General features: G+C 37.5%; 1 protein-coding gene and 1 long non-coding RNA gene across 2 annotated transcripts; both read left to right on the forward strand.

The window, feature by feature from the left end:
• The first annotated feature begins 519 nt into the window (after positions 1-519).
• Positions 520-15,685, forward strand: LOC132056462 (ATP-dependent zinc metalloprotease FTSH 11, chloroplastic/mitochondrial). The gene is made up of 17 exons (XM_059448676.1): positions 520-1,378; positions 2,065-2,218; positions 2,500-2,592; positions 2,769-2,857; positions 3,166-3,289; positions 4,069-4,188; positions 4,298-4,348; positions 4,904-4,965; positions 7,094-7,151; positions 8,174-8,299; positions 8,384-8,464; positions 9,072-9,201; positions 11,767-11,915; positions 12,289-12,570; positions 13,768-13,857; positions 13,984-14,037; positions 15,195-15,685. The coding sequence occupies exons 1-17, from the start codon at positions 837-839 to the stop codon at positions 15,354-15,356; spliced, it is 2,367 nt and encodes a 788-aa protein (XP_059304659.1). The 5' UTR covers positions 520-836; the 3' UTR covers positions 15,357-15,685.
• LOC132056466 (uncharacterized) lies at positions 9,208-11,098 on the forward strand. The gene is made up of 2 exons (XR_009414779.1): positions 9,208-10,781; positions 10,826-11,098. It is a non-coding gene; the product is annotated as an uncharacterized LOC132056466 (long non-coding RNA).
• Positions 15,686-15,916: the final 231 nt, after the last annotated feature.

A 15,916-nucleotide genomic window follows, 5' to 3' on the forward strand; every position in this document is an offset into this window, starting at 1 on the left:
TGCTTGTCTTTTGAGAAACTTATATGCTCGCTTACTCTCTTCTCCACTCTTGTTAAGCTGAAAACAAAGAGAAAAACCAGAATCTTATGTCGTTTGTTTCAAACTTTGTCAGACTTAGTTTGGTTGGAATTTTTTTAGTTTTAGCAAAGCGTGTTCGTTTGATTTTTTTGCAAGAAACGTATAATAGTAATTCTTTTTAGTCTTTTTATGGTTTCCAAACTCAAATTTTCAACTAACTCAGTTTTCCAAATTATGAAAAACCTAAAACACAACACACGAACTTCCCAAGAGAAGGTGAAACACAAAAAGGAAAACATTGGGCGGGGCCTCCAAAATCCACAAGGATAGTACCACATAAGAGAAACTAAAATTATTGAACTTTGGTCCAAAAAAAAAAAAAAAAAGGACTGGCTTTTGGGGTTAAGAAAATGCTTCTATATTCGCCTTGGGAGTTAGGTTAGGTACCGGCTCGGCTCAGTTGACGTGCTGAAAATCTCAAAGCAAGTTTACAGTATTATTGACAAGTCTTATATTTTTCAAAAAATAAGAAGTGAAAATATAGAGGCCACAAGAAGAAGAGCGCCAATCTGAGTAGAGATAAGGTTTTCTTGTTTGCTCTACAACAAGTAACCCAATCCCTTGGCACTTTCAATCCCTTCAACTCTCATTCAAAGGGAGAAGAGAAGTGTGTACAAAATAAAAATCCAATCTTTTGCAGTAAAGAATCTTGAAGAGTGAGAGGAGCGTTTGGATTGAGTTCAAGGCTAAGTATCTATCTCTTCTTTCTTCTTCTTCTTTAAACCCTAATAAACATCTAATCCAAAGGAAAGATAGCCATGACAACTCTTCAAGCTTCTCTTATCTTTAAGCCTTTACCTCTTCTTTCCCATTTTTCTTCTTCATCATCCAAACATGTCCTTGCCACCCTTTCTTTCTCCAACCCCACAACTCCTTATCTTCGTTTAACCACAACAACTCCTTTCAAGACTCGTTTTTGCCACCACAAATTACTTCTTCATTGTACATTGAATCCTGAAAATGTCAATTCCTTATCAAATAATGACAATTCTATTCAAGATATTCAACCCCAAGAAAGCAATTCCATTGACTCAAATGGTGGAGTAGTGAGTCATGTGGAATCTGAGGTTATAGTGGAGAATGAGGAACTGAAGAAAAAGCTGCCTATAGTTGTTTTCTTGATGGGGTTATATGCTAAGGTGAAGAAAGGTTTTGAGAATATTTTGTTGTCTGATTGGTTTAGTTGGTGGCCCTTTTGGCAGCAAGAGAAGCGTTTGGAGAGATTGATAGCGGAGGCCGATGCTAATCCAAAGGATGCTGCTTTGCAGAGTGCTTTGCTTGCTGAACTCAACAAGCAAAGGTAAAATCTTTAGTCTTTATCTTAGGTAGATAATAGTAAAGTATCTTTTTTTTATGAGGAATGGTGTGTTTTCATTACTGATTTCTAAGGTGGAATGACAAGGATACTATGTTTTCGCAATCTTTGCTAGTCTTTCGAGTACTAAAATACTGTGAACAAGATAAATACAAAGTTGTTTAATGTGGTTATTGTCCTCATGGATGTTTTTGATTGGTCTGCGTAATTGCAATTCTTTCACTAATTTAATACTCCCTCCGTCTCAAAATACTTGTCATGTTTCACTTTTCGAGAGTTTTGATATATTTTTTCACCATGTTGATAGGAGAAAAATTGCAACTTATAGTACTTATCATATAGTTTGTCAGTATTTGAATTGTAATTTTAAAATATTGAATTAATCTAATCCAATTTAGCTCTAAAGATTAGTCAAATTGACTCTCGAGAAGTGAATCGTGACAATTAATATGGGACAGAGGGAGTGCCAAACTTAAGAGTACCATATGTGAGGTGCTTATCAAAACAAGAATGCAGCCTGTCAGTTCCTGTGGATTACTGTATTCGAGTCTTTCACCTCATCATTTCCGGTTTTTTTGGTTTCCTTTTTTAGGTTAGTCTGTAAGTTACCTTGGCTACATGAACTTATTTTTAGAGAGTATTCACTGTTCTCTTTATCTTTTTAACCTTAGCCCTGAGTCTGTCATTCGGCGCTTTGAGCAGAGAGCTCATGCTGTAGACAGTAGAGGAGTTGCAGAATATATGCGAGCTCTTGTCACGACAAATGCTATTGCTGATTATCTACCTGATGAGCAATCTGGAAAGCCTTCTAGTCTTCCTTCACTGGTAATTGTTGATCATATAATACCTTCAGATTTTTGTGTCTATTGGCAAGGCCACCTGTGAGGTAACAAACCATTTTAATGCTTGCCACTGAATAATGAATGTTCTGGATTCCAGATTATCCCAATCAGTCTTAGTTCATTCCGTCTCCACAACAAGTGCTTCTATTTTCTGGAATGGAGGAAATCATTTTGAACTCTAAATTTCTGTTTACTCCTGCAATTTGTACTGCACTTCTCTTGATTTGGCGTTCTGTTTTGATGATTAATGGAATCAAAATATAGTTGCAAGAGTTGAAGCAACGGGCATCAGGGAGCATGGATGAACCCTTTCTCAATCCTGGCATTTCCGAGAAGCAGCCATTACATGTTGTGATGGTAAGATACTATCAGCCCTGCAGTTTTTGTTGACACCAGTGTTACTAACAGTTAAATATGAAATCATGGCTCTTGGTGCTTCCATTGACTCTGCTCATAATTATTTTGTCTATTTGTTGGGTCATGCTTTTGCGCATGCATGTTGTTTACTCAGAATTCGTTATTTTCGCATGTAGGTTGATCCTAAAGTTTCAAGCAGATCATCACGTTTTGCGCAAGAGTTTCTCTCAACTATCATATTCACTATTGCCATTGGCTTGGTCTGGTAAGCTTATCTTCTTGAATTTAATATTCTGCACGCACAAAAATGAGGCGTAGTAATTTCTCTCGATATGCTCTTGCCCTTTTCTCCAGATTTTCTGGGAGTTTATTTGTGGCGGGGGGGGGGGGTGGACTGATTATTTTATGTGATCTACCATGCTAGTTAGCATATTAACTGCTTTGTCTATATCCTTATCTTAGTTTTCAGTCTCATTCCTTCTTTTAGGTAAACTTCTCCTGTCTTTGGTGGGCAGATACTTAGTCTTATCCTTCTTTATTTTTACTAAGAAATGAAAACATTTATTTTTTCAGGATATTGGGTGCTACAGCACTTCAGAAATATATTGGTGGCTTAGGTGGGATAGGAGCTTCAGGTGTTGGTTCAAGCTCATCCTATGCCCCGAAAGAGTTGAATAAAGAAATAATGCCAGAGAAGGTTTGTTTTCTTTCTGGAGATATTACATGAAGGTTATGTCTTCTCCACCAATCTTATGATGTGCTATGTGAATTAGAGGGTTTGGAATCTTAATTCTTGTCATAATATGAAATATCTATTTTGTTTGGCATTAGAAAAAAGAACTAGTGCCCCTAGGAATTCCGTTCAGAAATTTAGGAGTCATGAAATTTGGAGGATTGACGCGTCTCAATAGAGACTAACCTGGAAAGGGGAAGTAGGAACAGCTTCAAGTATATCTTTTATCCCAGGCTATTCCTACGTAACTTACTTCCATATCAATTTTATATTTTATTGACATAAACGTTGATGCGTCATTGGTCTTGGTTGTTTGGTTTTCTCTTAATCTTCCAGCTGTTCAGGAGTAACTCTTTGAGTATCAGCTCACTCAAACTGGTAACGACTTCTAAAAGTCGTACAACATTCTCTCTTTGCGTATTAAGGCCCAAACCTGTGATTAACATTCTCTCTTATTCTTGAGTCTCACCGATGTGAATGTTTTTTTTTTTTTTTTTTTAATAGAAATAGTCCTTGTTGGGTTATTTACTTTGTTCAGCTTTAGATTAACATGTTGTGGCTTGAGAAAGATGTTGAATGGACTTGAACCACCACACTTATGCTATAGTGCTATTTAATACTAGAGTTTGCATTTTTTTCTTCCATGTATTGTCCAATAGGGATTGGGAAAAGTATGACTTCCCTTGTTTGTGGATCTTGGATCGTGCAGCAGTTTTTATTATCCATTTTTCTTTTGGATGCAGAATGTCAAAACGTTTAAGGATGTCAAAGGTTGTGATGATGCTAAGCAAGAGCTCGAGGAGGTTGTTGAGTACCTAAAAAATCCTTCTAAGTTCACTCGGCTTGGGGGAAAGTTGCCGAAGGTCTGTGCTTATTATGCTTGTTTATTCTGGCTTGTTGTTGTCAGTGTGCTTCCTTTTATAAACCACCCACTATCCTTTTTCCTGATGGAATGATTTATCTTGTTTTTAGGGAATTCTTTTGACTGGAGCACCTGGAACAGGAAAAACTCTCCTTGCCAAGGTAAGCCGTTGATTACATTTTACTGAAGTAGTTGTCCACATTGGATGTTCCATGTGTCGGCTACCAGTGGTCTTTGTGATATTTCCAGATGCATTGCACACTTCCAACTATAACCAAAATTCAGATGAAATTTCTTCTTGTTAGGTGTGAGTTGTGAGTCTTCTGATTAAGTCTTTTCTTCCCTCTCCTTTTCCTATTAGTTGGTGATGTAAGATTTGCTATTCTTTTTTTTGTACATAGAAAGATAATTTAAGATTTGTTCTTCCTTTTAATTACAAAAATATTGTTATTTCTTCTGTTCTAGAATAATTTCTCAAGTGTCAGCGTTGGTCCTTTTTTTTTTTTTTTTAATTTATATATATATATATATATATATATATATATATATATATATATATATATATATATAATTAGCGAAAGATTTCTCTTCTATTATCTTTGGGTAAAGTTCTTTTTTTCTGCATTCTTCCCACAATCAAAAAATGGCCTAATTCTTGTATGTTAACATAAGCATATGTACTTCTGCTAATCCTGCTTAATTATCTTGATTTGAAGGCTATCGCTGGAGAAGCAGGGGTCCCTTTCTTTTATAAGGCAGGCTCTGAATTTGAAGAAATGTATGTCTTACTACTTTCTCTACCCTGATGTCTACGACTCTACGTCATGTTTTTATCCAATGTGTGAGAAAACTATGATTTGTGATCTCCTCTTACTTTCTAGAAGAAGCTCAGTTTCTTCTCATGGATAGCAAGTCGCTTGTGCTTAGAGAATCACTTTAGTCAATTTTTGGCCATTATATGTACACATCTTCAGTATTTTGCTTCCATCATCTAGGGAATTGGATGATAACTCTCATGGATATCACACTTTTCCATGTTAACTGTTAACTGTAAAGAGGATATTGGTAATGTCGCACAAGCCTATGCATGTCAAGGTGTCTAAATTTGGATAATGTAGGTCTCAATAGCTATGGTAGGGCAGATCTTCTTTTCGTGGACACGTGACAAGTAGGATTTTATTGATCTATTCAGCTCTAAGAAGGTACTACTACGGCCTCATTTGTTTTTATTAAGATTAAGACGTCTGAATCTGAATGCATATCTGAATGAATAAGATGTTGTCTCTAGGTCTGAACACTGAATGATTAAGATTGTTTATTTTTCAATATCTGAATGTACATAATATATTTATTTAAACATAATAAATATACAATTCAAATTAAAAAATAACTAAATAGTAGAAAATAAATACAAATTTAATAAAATAAAATATTATTTGATTAAAAAAATGAAACATTTATGTTCACTAGTAATAGTGGAGATGTTTTGTAGTCATGGTGGGTGGTGAGTGGGCAATGGGTGGTTGGGGTGAGGGGTGAGAGGTAACGGGGGTGAGGTTGGTGGGTAGTGAGGGTGGGGTTGGTGGTGGGAAGAGAGGGAGAGAGAGGAGGGAGGGAGGGGGTAGGTGGTGCGGGGTAGGGGTTGATGGTGGGGGTGGTGGGGAGTGATGGGAGGTGAGGGTAATGGGTAGTGGGGGTGGATGGTGTGGGGTAGGGGTTAGTGGTGGGGAGTGGGGGTGGGTGGTGTGTAGGGTAGGGGAGAGAGTGGTGGGGAGTGGGGGTGGGTGGTGTGGGATTGGTGTGGTGATAGGATGGGGGTGGTGGAGAGTGGGGGTTGGTGTGGAAGGTGGGTGGGTGGTGGGGTAGGGTTGAGGTGGATGAGTGGGGTTGGGGTGAAGAGTGGGTGGGGGTGCGGTTGAGGTGGAGGGTTGGGGTTGGGATTGGAGCTGGTGATAAAAAAGTTCCATACAAAAATACCTCTTAATGATATTAAGACTTGGTTCAAGATCTTAATGATTAAGACCTATTCAGACCCAATAAGTGCTTAGATCTTAATGCAAACAAATGCACTTAATGGCTTAAGGTCTGAACCATTCAGATTCAGACCTCCAATAAGTGCAAACAAATGAGGCCTAAGTGTATGTACATAATTACAGTTAGCAAAAACCCTGTCCAAATCTACATACTTATGAAACTGAGGAAGTCGAGTAAAGTGTCCACTTCATGCATGTTAACTATTTTATGCCAGAAGGCTGTCTAGAGTGTAATTTGTATTTTAATCTAAAGATATTGCAGCTTTTCCCCAAAAATTTGTGAATCCTTTCCCTCCAAGTGTCTAAGGCAGCTTTAGTTTCCTTGTCAAGTACTTGCAAAAGAAAACTTTCCTTGTCAAACCTGCTCCTGTTCCAGCATTCTAGAAGCTCCTTTGTTGACTTTACGGTCCACTTTACATTCAAAAGGGGTCAAGACTGTACCAGAGTCGACTTGTGAAGTTGCAATGCAAAAATAGTTGATTAACATCTGCAATATTCTTTTCCCATAAGGGCCATCAGCTACAACTGAGCAAATCCTGTCGCAGTAAATTATGCTGTGTCAAGCATGCTTCAGGTTCTACCAGCCAACCGAAGCAAGAAACATTTTGGAGGCTTTAACTTACCATATATTCTTCCATGGCCAGGGAAATTTATGACTGTTTTTGTGGGATAGTCACTTGCAGCATGATTTTACTGTAGAAATCCATCCTTCTAAGAGGATACCGTCTGTTTTTGTGCACACATGATTCTTATATGCTTGAGTATTTTCTTGTTTCTTTTTTATTTTTGGCAAACTATCCTGACTTTTCAAGATCTTACGATTGGTTACCTAACAACCTAATATAACTTGGTTGGGAAAATTTTATTCTTTAGGTTTGTGGGAGTTGGTGCTCGGCGTGTGAGATCTTTGTTTCAAGCTGCTAAGAAGAAGGTTGGATTGATTATATGTACAACACCTATTGTGGTTTATAAAGAAGATCGCTTTTACATATCAGATGCAAAATCTGTTTAATATATATATATAAATATACATGTTACCAGTCTCAAAAAAAATATCAGATGCAAAATCATGTGAAATTTACTAGTTAAACGCTAGGCTGAAAATTTTCAGTCAATGCCGAGCTATGCTTGAAAAACTCATTTTAGCTTAAGTGGTTCGGTTGTGAAGCAATATGTTCTCTGAGTGCATAGAGACCCATCTTGCCTGTATCATAAAGCATACATGCGTGTTGATCTCTGAAATAAACTTTGGTTCGAGTTACATACTAATAGAAGAACTGGGTGGAGATCACCCATAATTGGTTATGAAAGTCTCCTCTATGATTTATGAAATTGCAGCCACTTTAATACTTACCTGTCTGTAACTTTACCAGTTTCAAAGAAAAAAAAAATACTTACCTGTCTGTAATCATTTGACATACTTTCTATTTGGGCTGTCCATATAAGAATGCACCTTCATCAACAGGTAAAAGGAGTTTTCACCTTTCTTAGACCAAGATTTTGGAGTGAACAAGGTATTCAACTAATTAGAGAGGAGGTTTTGGGGTAACTATAAACCAAACAGTTGCTAGAAATTCCATTGATCAATATTAGAGCTTGCTGTACGAGGAAAATTAACTTTCTTGTTGCTTGGAATTAGCAACACTTATTAGAGGAATGATGCCCTAGCATCTGCCTTGAATCTTTTTTGTCGTTAGAACTTGCTAGTTCCGCCTGCAGTGCAAAACAAAAAGAACTACCAATTTTGCTATAACTGTGAAAACCTAATCGAAGTTAGAAGCCTCCTTTCTGCTTCATGTTACTATGTCTATCATGTGAGATAATTTGCTTTGTCCTCTCCTTGTTCTTGTACTTGGAATGGGAAAGGATTTGATGTCTGTTTCCCTTTCTTAAGAAGCTCAATCAGTTTCCTGGAACTGCTTTCTAATTTTCATGTGTCTGACTCCCTTTTAGGCTCCATGCATCATATTTATTGATGAAATTGATGCTGTTGGATCAACTCGAAAGCAGTGGGAAGGCCATACTAAGAAAACACTGCATCAATTACTTGTGGAGATGGATGGTTTTGAGCAAAATGAGGTAAATGCCTTGAAGTTAAATCGAGATCATGAATATACCTCTCCTGAATTTGAAACTGAAGTATAGTTTTGACTCATTATACAGGGCATAATATTGATGGCTGCGACAAACTTGCCTGATATTCTTGATCCTGCCTTGACAAGACCCGGTAGATTTGATAGGCATGTAAGTCCTTCGGAGTTTTTCGATCCTGTTCAGATGTTATGGGGCTTTCAAGGCATAAATTTGGACTTCTTTAGTAGTTTTCTCCACTGATTAACAAGAGTATTTTGATGGCACAATCTGATAACAAGTACACTGAGTACTTATCATGAATTTATCTACAGGAGAGTTGTGCGACACTATCCTACTGGTTTAACTTTTTCAATTTTTTTTTTTGACTTTTTACACCAATAAAGCTATGCTTTAAGTTTGGGTGTCCATTAACAACACCATGAATTACATTTGGAAATTGGAATAAGAGCAAATTTCAGGGGAGCGTTTTTGGTTGTGAAATTGTACAGTACTTATATACTTAATTTAGAGTGTATGCATTTCCTTGCTCAGAGATGTCAGACTAAGTCAGAATTTTGTTGAACGACTTTTTATCATCATGCTTGTGGAAAACACATTGTATGTGATTTTTTGATAAGGAAGAAAATCACATACAATGTGTTTTCCAAAAGCAGGAGGATAAAAAGTCATTCAAAAAAATTTTGACTTTTTAATTGCATTTTTCTTATATTAAAATGGTCCATCATCAGGCTGTTAACACCGAAAATACTTTTTCTAGATTGTGGTTCCCAACCCAGATGTGCGGGGTCGTCAAGAGATCTTAGAGCTTTATTTGCAAGACAAACCAGTCAGTGATGATGTCAACGTGAACGCGATTGCTCGTGGAACACCAGGATTCAATGGAGCAGGCACGTGCACTGCTCATTTTATTTTGTGTTCATTGCCTTTTGTTTAAGTTTTCCATATATTTTGAATCGTTTTTTATCCTAAAATAGATGTCTACTTAGATGGTATACAACCTTCTTCAAGATTGAAATGGATGATCCTCGTTACATGGAGTCTATCTGTGATATTTTCTTAGGTATTTGGTAAAAGAAGATTGGATTTGTTTAGTTGGCTGTATCATTTATCCAATCTGCTAGACATGGTTTGCTCCTAAAAATAACTCTGGACGTGTGAAAAGAAAGTTAATGGATGTGGGATGCACAAAAGCAAATATTATGCAAGTTGATGGGCCATGTACAGGAATAAGAGCACTACTTATAGCTATTGTTTGAGATCATTGGACTAGATTACACTTTGAACCAATTGTTTTCTTTTGTCCATTGTTTTGTGCATTGTCTCTTCCTTGCGGTAACATTGTTTTATGAACTTCTTTTGACAATTTACATTTGGCTAATGGCAGAGATTTTTCCTAGCCTAGATACATCATGTTACTGTTATTGACAGATGGAATTGTGGTGTTATTGATACATCATTGCACTGTTATTAATTGTCATGTTTCCTAGGGATTTGGCAGATTATAATATTTGGGAGGTTGTCCATTTGATTATAGAGAATATTTGGTAGAATTAAGTACCGATGGCTTATAAAAGGGTTATATAAATGATGATTTTGATGCTTTGTTTACTTTTGGGGTAGGATGGGATTATAGTTTTGATAACACTTTGTTTTTATTTATCATAGTATCAATTGAGTCACCAGATTAAAAATAAAATTAATAGAACTTAAACTCTTAAAAACAGAGAGGGGTTCGGTGGGGGTTGGGCTGGGTGTTAGGAAGGAGGTAGGGTCAACAATTTCTCACTTGCCCAATTGAAAAAGAGAGCATTCATATGCGTTTTGTGAAAGATATGAGCATTCAACTCAAAACATTGAGGCTTTGGATGGAGTAGTCCAGGACCGTATTAAATCTCGTTGGGAACTCTTGCACAATGTAAGATATGACCTTTGGGCCTAACTTAATCCCAATAGCTAGCTCATGAGGGGAGGATTGCCCAAGTCTGTATAAGGAGACCCCTAGCCCATTCCCCAACCAATATGGGACTCTAACACGCCCAGACCGCCAACTGGAGCATGGACAATATAATATGGGGGCCCAAACAAGGACGCACTTGACTTCGACACCATGTAAGATATAGCCCTTGGGCCTAACTCAACCCCAGAAGTTAGCTCATGAGGGGAGGATTGCCCAAGTCCATGTAAGGAGACCACTAGGCCATTTCCCAACCAATGTGGGACTCTAACCCACTCTAACACACAACTACGAGGGACAAGTTTGAATTTAAGAAAAAAGACAAGTGCATTCTCTAATACCCTCTCTTGTGTGCAAACCTATTCTAGGATTTGCATTAGCAATTGAGACTCTTTTTATGGAAAAAGATTGAAAAGTGGACGTGGAAGTAGTGATAGGCTCAATGGGCTGAAGATTGAGCTTGGAGCATAGGTAGACATAGAGTAGACTCAGCGGATTGAAGAGTGCCCTAGTGTGGAGAGAGAGAGAGAGGGAGAGAGAGGGAGGGAGAGAGAGAGAGGGAGAGGGGGAGAGAGAGAGAGAGAGAGAGAGAGATTTGGAGTAAATAGAGATAGAGAGTGGCTCAGCGGAGTGAGGACTTTAGCCTGTAGGGGTTGATGGTTGAATTGAGAGGGAGAAGCCCGATTGAGAAAATAATAGGTAGGGAAACAGTTATGAAAACGGGCTCACCAAAATTTTGTTGTGATACCACGTAAAAGAATATGAAAATTCACACCAAAACCCTAATGCAATGAGTGGAGTAGCTAAGAACCATTATAAATCCTTTGGAACCCTTCCTCAACCAATGCGGGACTGATGTATAATTTAACAACCTCCATCACGTGTTAACTCAATTCTTGAAATTAAACGTTGATTAAAGATTATTTTGCCTTCTTTTTCTTTTATGATTTATCTGGCTTTGTTCTTTTTGTTGGGGAGAAGACGAAGTGGCTCCACAAGGTCGTGGCTGAAGCACTTAAAAGAAAAGTGAGAGATAGAGAGAGCAGACTTACCAAGCTGAGGAGTAAAGAGAAAAAGTAGATTCGATAGGCTAAAGAGTGGGTTTGGAGCTGAGTTAATGGTTCAATGCTGATTTTAGATAAAGAATCTTAGAGTGAGAGAATAGTTAAAGAAAAAGCAATTGTGAGTATGAGCTTACCAAAGTTTGGTTCTGATATCATGTGAAAATGTGAAAATTAACAGAGAAAAATACTGAACACCTGATGATAATGACATACAAGACACACCTATACGTAGCTGTCAAATCCAAGACTCGTATGATATTTGTTCCATGTGGGACGGTATTTAACTAATGACATGACTCTTGTAACACGACAGCTTAATACTAAACATACATTCTAACATCTTTTCTAGGAACTGGTGATTCGAATGATCACAACCTGGCTCTTTTCTTAATTGGTGACATGGATATATTATTAATCGTTTGTGTTTGAAACAGATTTGGCAAACCTGGTGAATATTGCTGCCATTAAGGCTGCTGTTGAAGGTGCTGAGAAGGTAAATGCATCACAGTTGGAGTTTGCAAAAGATAGAATAATAATGGGAACAGAACGCAAAACCATGTTCCTGTCAGAAGACTCAAAGAAGGTATTCTGCTCTATTATGAAAAATACGTTCATATTTGTATCCTGTATCTTGCTGTTGTAATTTTGATTTGATTTAACATCAGGTATTGAATTTTGGTAATCTATATAATTGTTTGATTTTACATATTTATGAACTGGAAAAATACCTTAGGATACAAGAACTTATTTGGCCTCGAAACATCAAGTTTTGTATTTTGTGAATGCTGTGCAGAATCTAGGTCACCCTCTTGTATAGTTAATGAAAGGACTCTTAGAATGTTTTCGTAATGGACCAACACCTTGTTTTCCCTGTCCAAGTTCTGTGGTGGACAACTGGACATGTTACAATATCCAGACATACCATCACCATTACGGTAAAATATTGTCTTTTTCAGCTAACTGCATATCACGAGAGTGGCCATGCAATTGTTGCCTTGAATACTGAAGGTGCACATCCAATCCATAAAGCTACAATCATGCCTCGCGGGTCTGCTTTGGGAATGGTTACACAGCTTCCTTCAAATGATGAGACATCAATCAGCAAAAAACAGTTGTTAGCACGCCTTGATGTTTGTATGGGAGGAAGAGTAGCTGAGGAGCTGGTCTTTGGTCAAGACAATGTAACTACTGGGGCTAGTAGTGACCTGAACACAGCTACAGAACTTGCTCATTACATGGTACAATTTTGCTACTTAGTAACATCTATTATAGTGAAACAAATGGCTTATATATGTAGTAAGAATACTTCTTCACTCTTCCCTTTTTATTTCTATAGCTTAGTAAACAAGGTTTATTTTTCAGAGACCTTCAACGATTTAAAATATATGCATCATGTATTACCAATATTAGTTTTGAGAAGAAGTTGTTTCCCAATCTCTTATTTATTTCTCAGCAATTATTTACACGCCTATATATTTCAATGTTGCATTTAGATTAAAATATGATGTTCTTACTGGTTGCATGATTTCTTTCAAATTGCTCATCTGGCTTTTAGCTGCATTGATATGCCAGAATTTGTTATATGTCAGAATTTGTTAACCCAGAGAGTCTTGTTTTCTCATCAACATTATCCGGGAGACTTGAGTTTCCAGTTTGAACAAAAGTGAATTATCTACAGTAGTGCTTCTTCCATTTTGATTTCTCACCAGTATTGCTAAAAGAAAATATTCATGTGAACATTAAGACTTTTGTATTGCAGGTTTCGTTAGGAAGTTACTTAACTGATAATAGGATGTTGGGAAGAAAATATTGTCCCTTGTGGAACTCAAAATAACAGAAAGATAAACTAAATCTGTGCAATTCGAGGCTGTGCTGGGCACAGAAATTGAGTCTGCCGATCTGAAACTAAGTTCTGAAGTCATTATTGCTTCCTTGGACTGCCCTCCAATTTCTCTCAACCCAAAGTGCCTAGAAGATATAAATAGAGAAAAGAGGATCACCTTTAGTTCTTTTTCCTCCATCTACTGCTATTTATCAATATAAGTAAAATTAACAGTCCTCTAACCTAGGCATAACCCAACATGGTGGAAACAGAAAAAAGAAAGCAAACATACCCTCCGGATGTGTATGCCGTGGTAGTATTTGGCTCTAGACATAAGTTAGATGCAACTCAGCTTCCCCTTCCCACCCACACCCCCCCCCCCCACCACACACACACACCCCCACGATTTGCTGCAAAGATGTTGCTACCCACAGGCAAAAGTTGCCTCGAGAGGGTTTCTCTCCAGATCTGCTTCACAGGAAGAGTTAAAAAGAGTTGTTCCTTCATTTTCTTTGTCTGTGTAATATATATATTAAGCTGTGAATGATGTTATTAAATTTGTCAGAATGAGCATTCTGTTACAAGTGTGTGACAGTACCACATTTTTCTGTAGGTATCATCCTGTGGGATGAGTGATGTAATTGGACCTGTTCACATCAAAGAGCGGCCGAGTGCTGAGATGCAATCACGTATTGATGCTGAGGTATGTGCTCAGCCCGATATTTTAGTACTTTTTTGTAACATGTGACCTTATCAAAAAATTCTAATTCATAGCATGTCTTTTATTTGGGTTGATAAGCTCTTATATGTTTGTTCTTCTTATGCACAGGTGGTTAAACTTCTAAGAGAAGCGTATGATCGTGTAAAGGCTCTCCTAAAAAAGGTTTGTGTTACATATCTTAATGATCATAGAGCTATACTACCTTCGATCCTCTTACAACCGTCTTCTTGCTCAGTAGTTGATAGTATCTTTGGAAGTCCAAGTTGATGCATAGGTTAGGTACTTCAGAGTGTATGATAGGATGTAAACATTTAGTCTCTTCAATGGGTTTGACAGTGTTTTGGTCTCTTAGGACTTTGACAACTTTCTATGGAGAAGGTGAATTTTGAAGTACAAATATGAGTAGTGAATGACTCATAAATCTTTAGGAACAATTTTCTATGCCAGGTGGGCAGAAGGTGGAAAAATCAATCCCCAATTACATTGGAAACTATTCTCACATGCAGGAAAATACTTAATTTCCTCTTAATTGTTTGGATAAATAGAATTAATGAAACGTGTATCTCACCCTATGTTGCTCGGATTCTTCGATTACCGCCGGTGTCGCCGTTGTCCGGTTCGGGATTCGCGGGCCGTTTTGGTCAATGTTTGGTGGTACTTATGAGACAATTTTCCTTTTTTCATTTTGAGATGCCCCTAATGATTAGAACAATTCACCACTACATAAGAGAAGAAAAAAGAAAATTCAAACTCAACTATAAGTTGTAGAATATTATGAATGTAGAAGTACGTGAAAAATACTGAGATGTCTTAAATTGAAAATGCTTCGCATAAATTTGATAGAGCAAGTAGGAGACTTCCGGTAAAGAAATAGTTAAAAGGAGAAATTATTCAAGGATGGGTTGCTATAATAGATTCGGAGTTAGCTGCAGACCCTGCTAAGTTCTTACAACCTTCAGGTTTTAAGTTGGTACCTAATTCCCGACAAGTTGAGCGTGCAAATTATCATGCATTACTTTTATGATTCATGAATAAATATCTTTATAGTTGTAAATCGAATCAAGAATTTGATCTTTTGGAGATCTTCGCCATTGAAGCATTGTATCTATTACTAACATCCGTAATGGCTGGTGTTATGCCATGTTTATTTGATGAGCGAACGCAACGACAAAATTAAAGCCAAAACCCCCAACCCGAAATACTTCCTCATTGCATTTTGTTGTTGATCGTGAATTTATATCACTTGAAATGTTTTAACTACGCAGCATAGTTTGGAAATATCGCTCACGTCTATATGTGATTTTCTTACTCAATTGCAGCATGAAAAGGCTCTGCACAGTATGGCCAATGCACTTCTAGAGTATGAGACGTTGAGTTCAGAAGAAATAAGGCGGATTCTTCTCCCTTTCTCTGAAGACCGTCTCTCTGAACAACAGCAGCAGCAGCAGCCTCAGGACGAAGAAGCACTCGCATTAGCTTAGGTATGGCTTGCTCTTCCATGGGTGATCATCTCAGCTGGTGTAGGGGGCTATATTGTACAGTGTATACGGAGCACTAGTTTTGATTATTTCGTCAACAGGTCTTCACAAATTCTTTCTTTCGTCTTTGTTGTAACATATTTAGGACTTTCCATTTCCTGGCAGTGACAAAACAGGTAGCTTCAGTAGAATGTTGTACGCCTTGGTAGGAATTCAGGTTAATTTTTCAGCCGTTTTTTAATTTAAAATACCCTGTATTGGGCAAAATTTTGCATGTAAACTCGGGAACTGTATATCTATTTATTGGGAATAAGATGTCCTATTTAACACCATACTCGAGGATCTACTAGATTTGCTCCTTTCGCTGCAATGTCATTTGCAGAATGCAACTCTGCAGGAAAAACATACAGACCAGGGAAAAAGATGAAGAAGAAAGAACACCTAAATGAACTGATTTGTTCTTGAATCTGTCTTTAATATCCCGAGATCCATTTGTTTCAACTTTAGGTTCCTATTAATATCTGATTTTTTTTTTTTTTTGGTTTCCTGCGCGCTGTCCGATA

Source organism: Lycium ferocissimum, chromosome 5 (genome assembly GCF_029784015.1).
Source record: "Lycium ferocissimum isolate CSIRO_LF1 chromosome 5, AGI_CSIRO_Lferr_CH_V1, whole genome shotgun sequence".
NCBI classification, from domain to species: domain Eukaryota; kingdom Viridiplantae; phylum Streptophyta; class Magnoliopsida; order Solanales; family Solanaceae; genus Lycium; species Lycium ferocissimum.

What these genes read in the sequence shown, in the direction of transcription:
- LOC132056462 (XM_059448676.1), top strand. Translation starts at nt 837, where the DNA reads ATGACAACTCTTCAAGCTTCTCTTATCTTTAAGCCTTTACCTCTTCTT. An exon ending in GGCTCTGAATTTGAAGAAAT is followed by an intron (nt 4,966 to 7,093) that starts GTATGTCTTACT and finishes TTTATTCTTTAG; the next exon opens with GTTTGTGGGAGTTGGTGCTC. An exon ending in TGTCAGAAGACTCAAAGAAG is followed by an intron (nt 11,916 to 12,288) that starts GTATTCTGCTCT and finishes TGTCTTTTTCAG; the next exon opens with CTAACTGCATATCACGAGAG.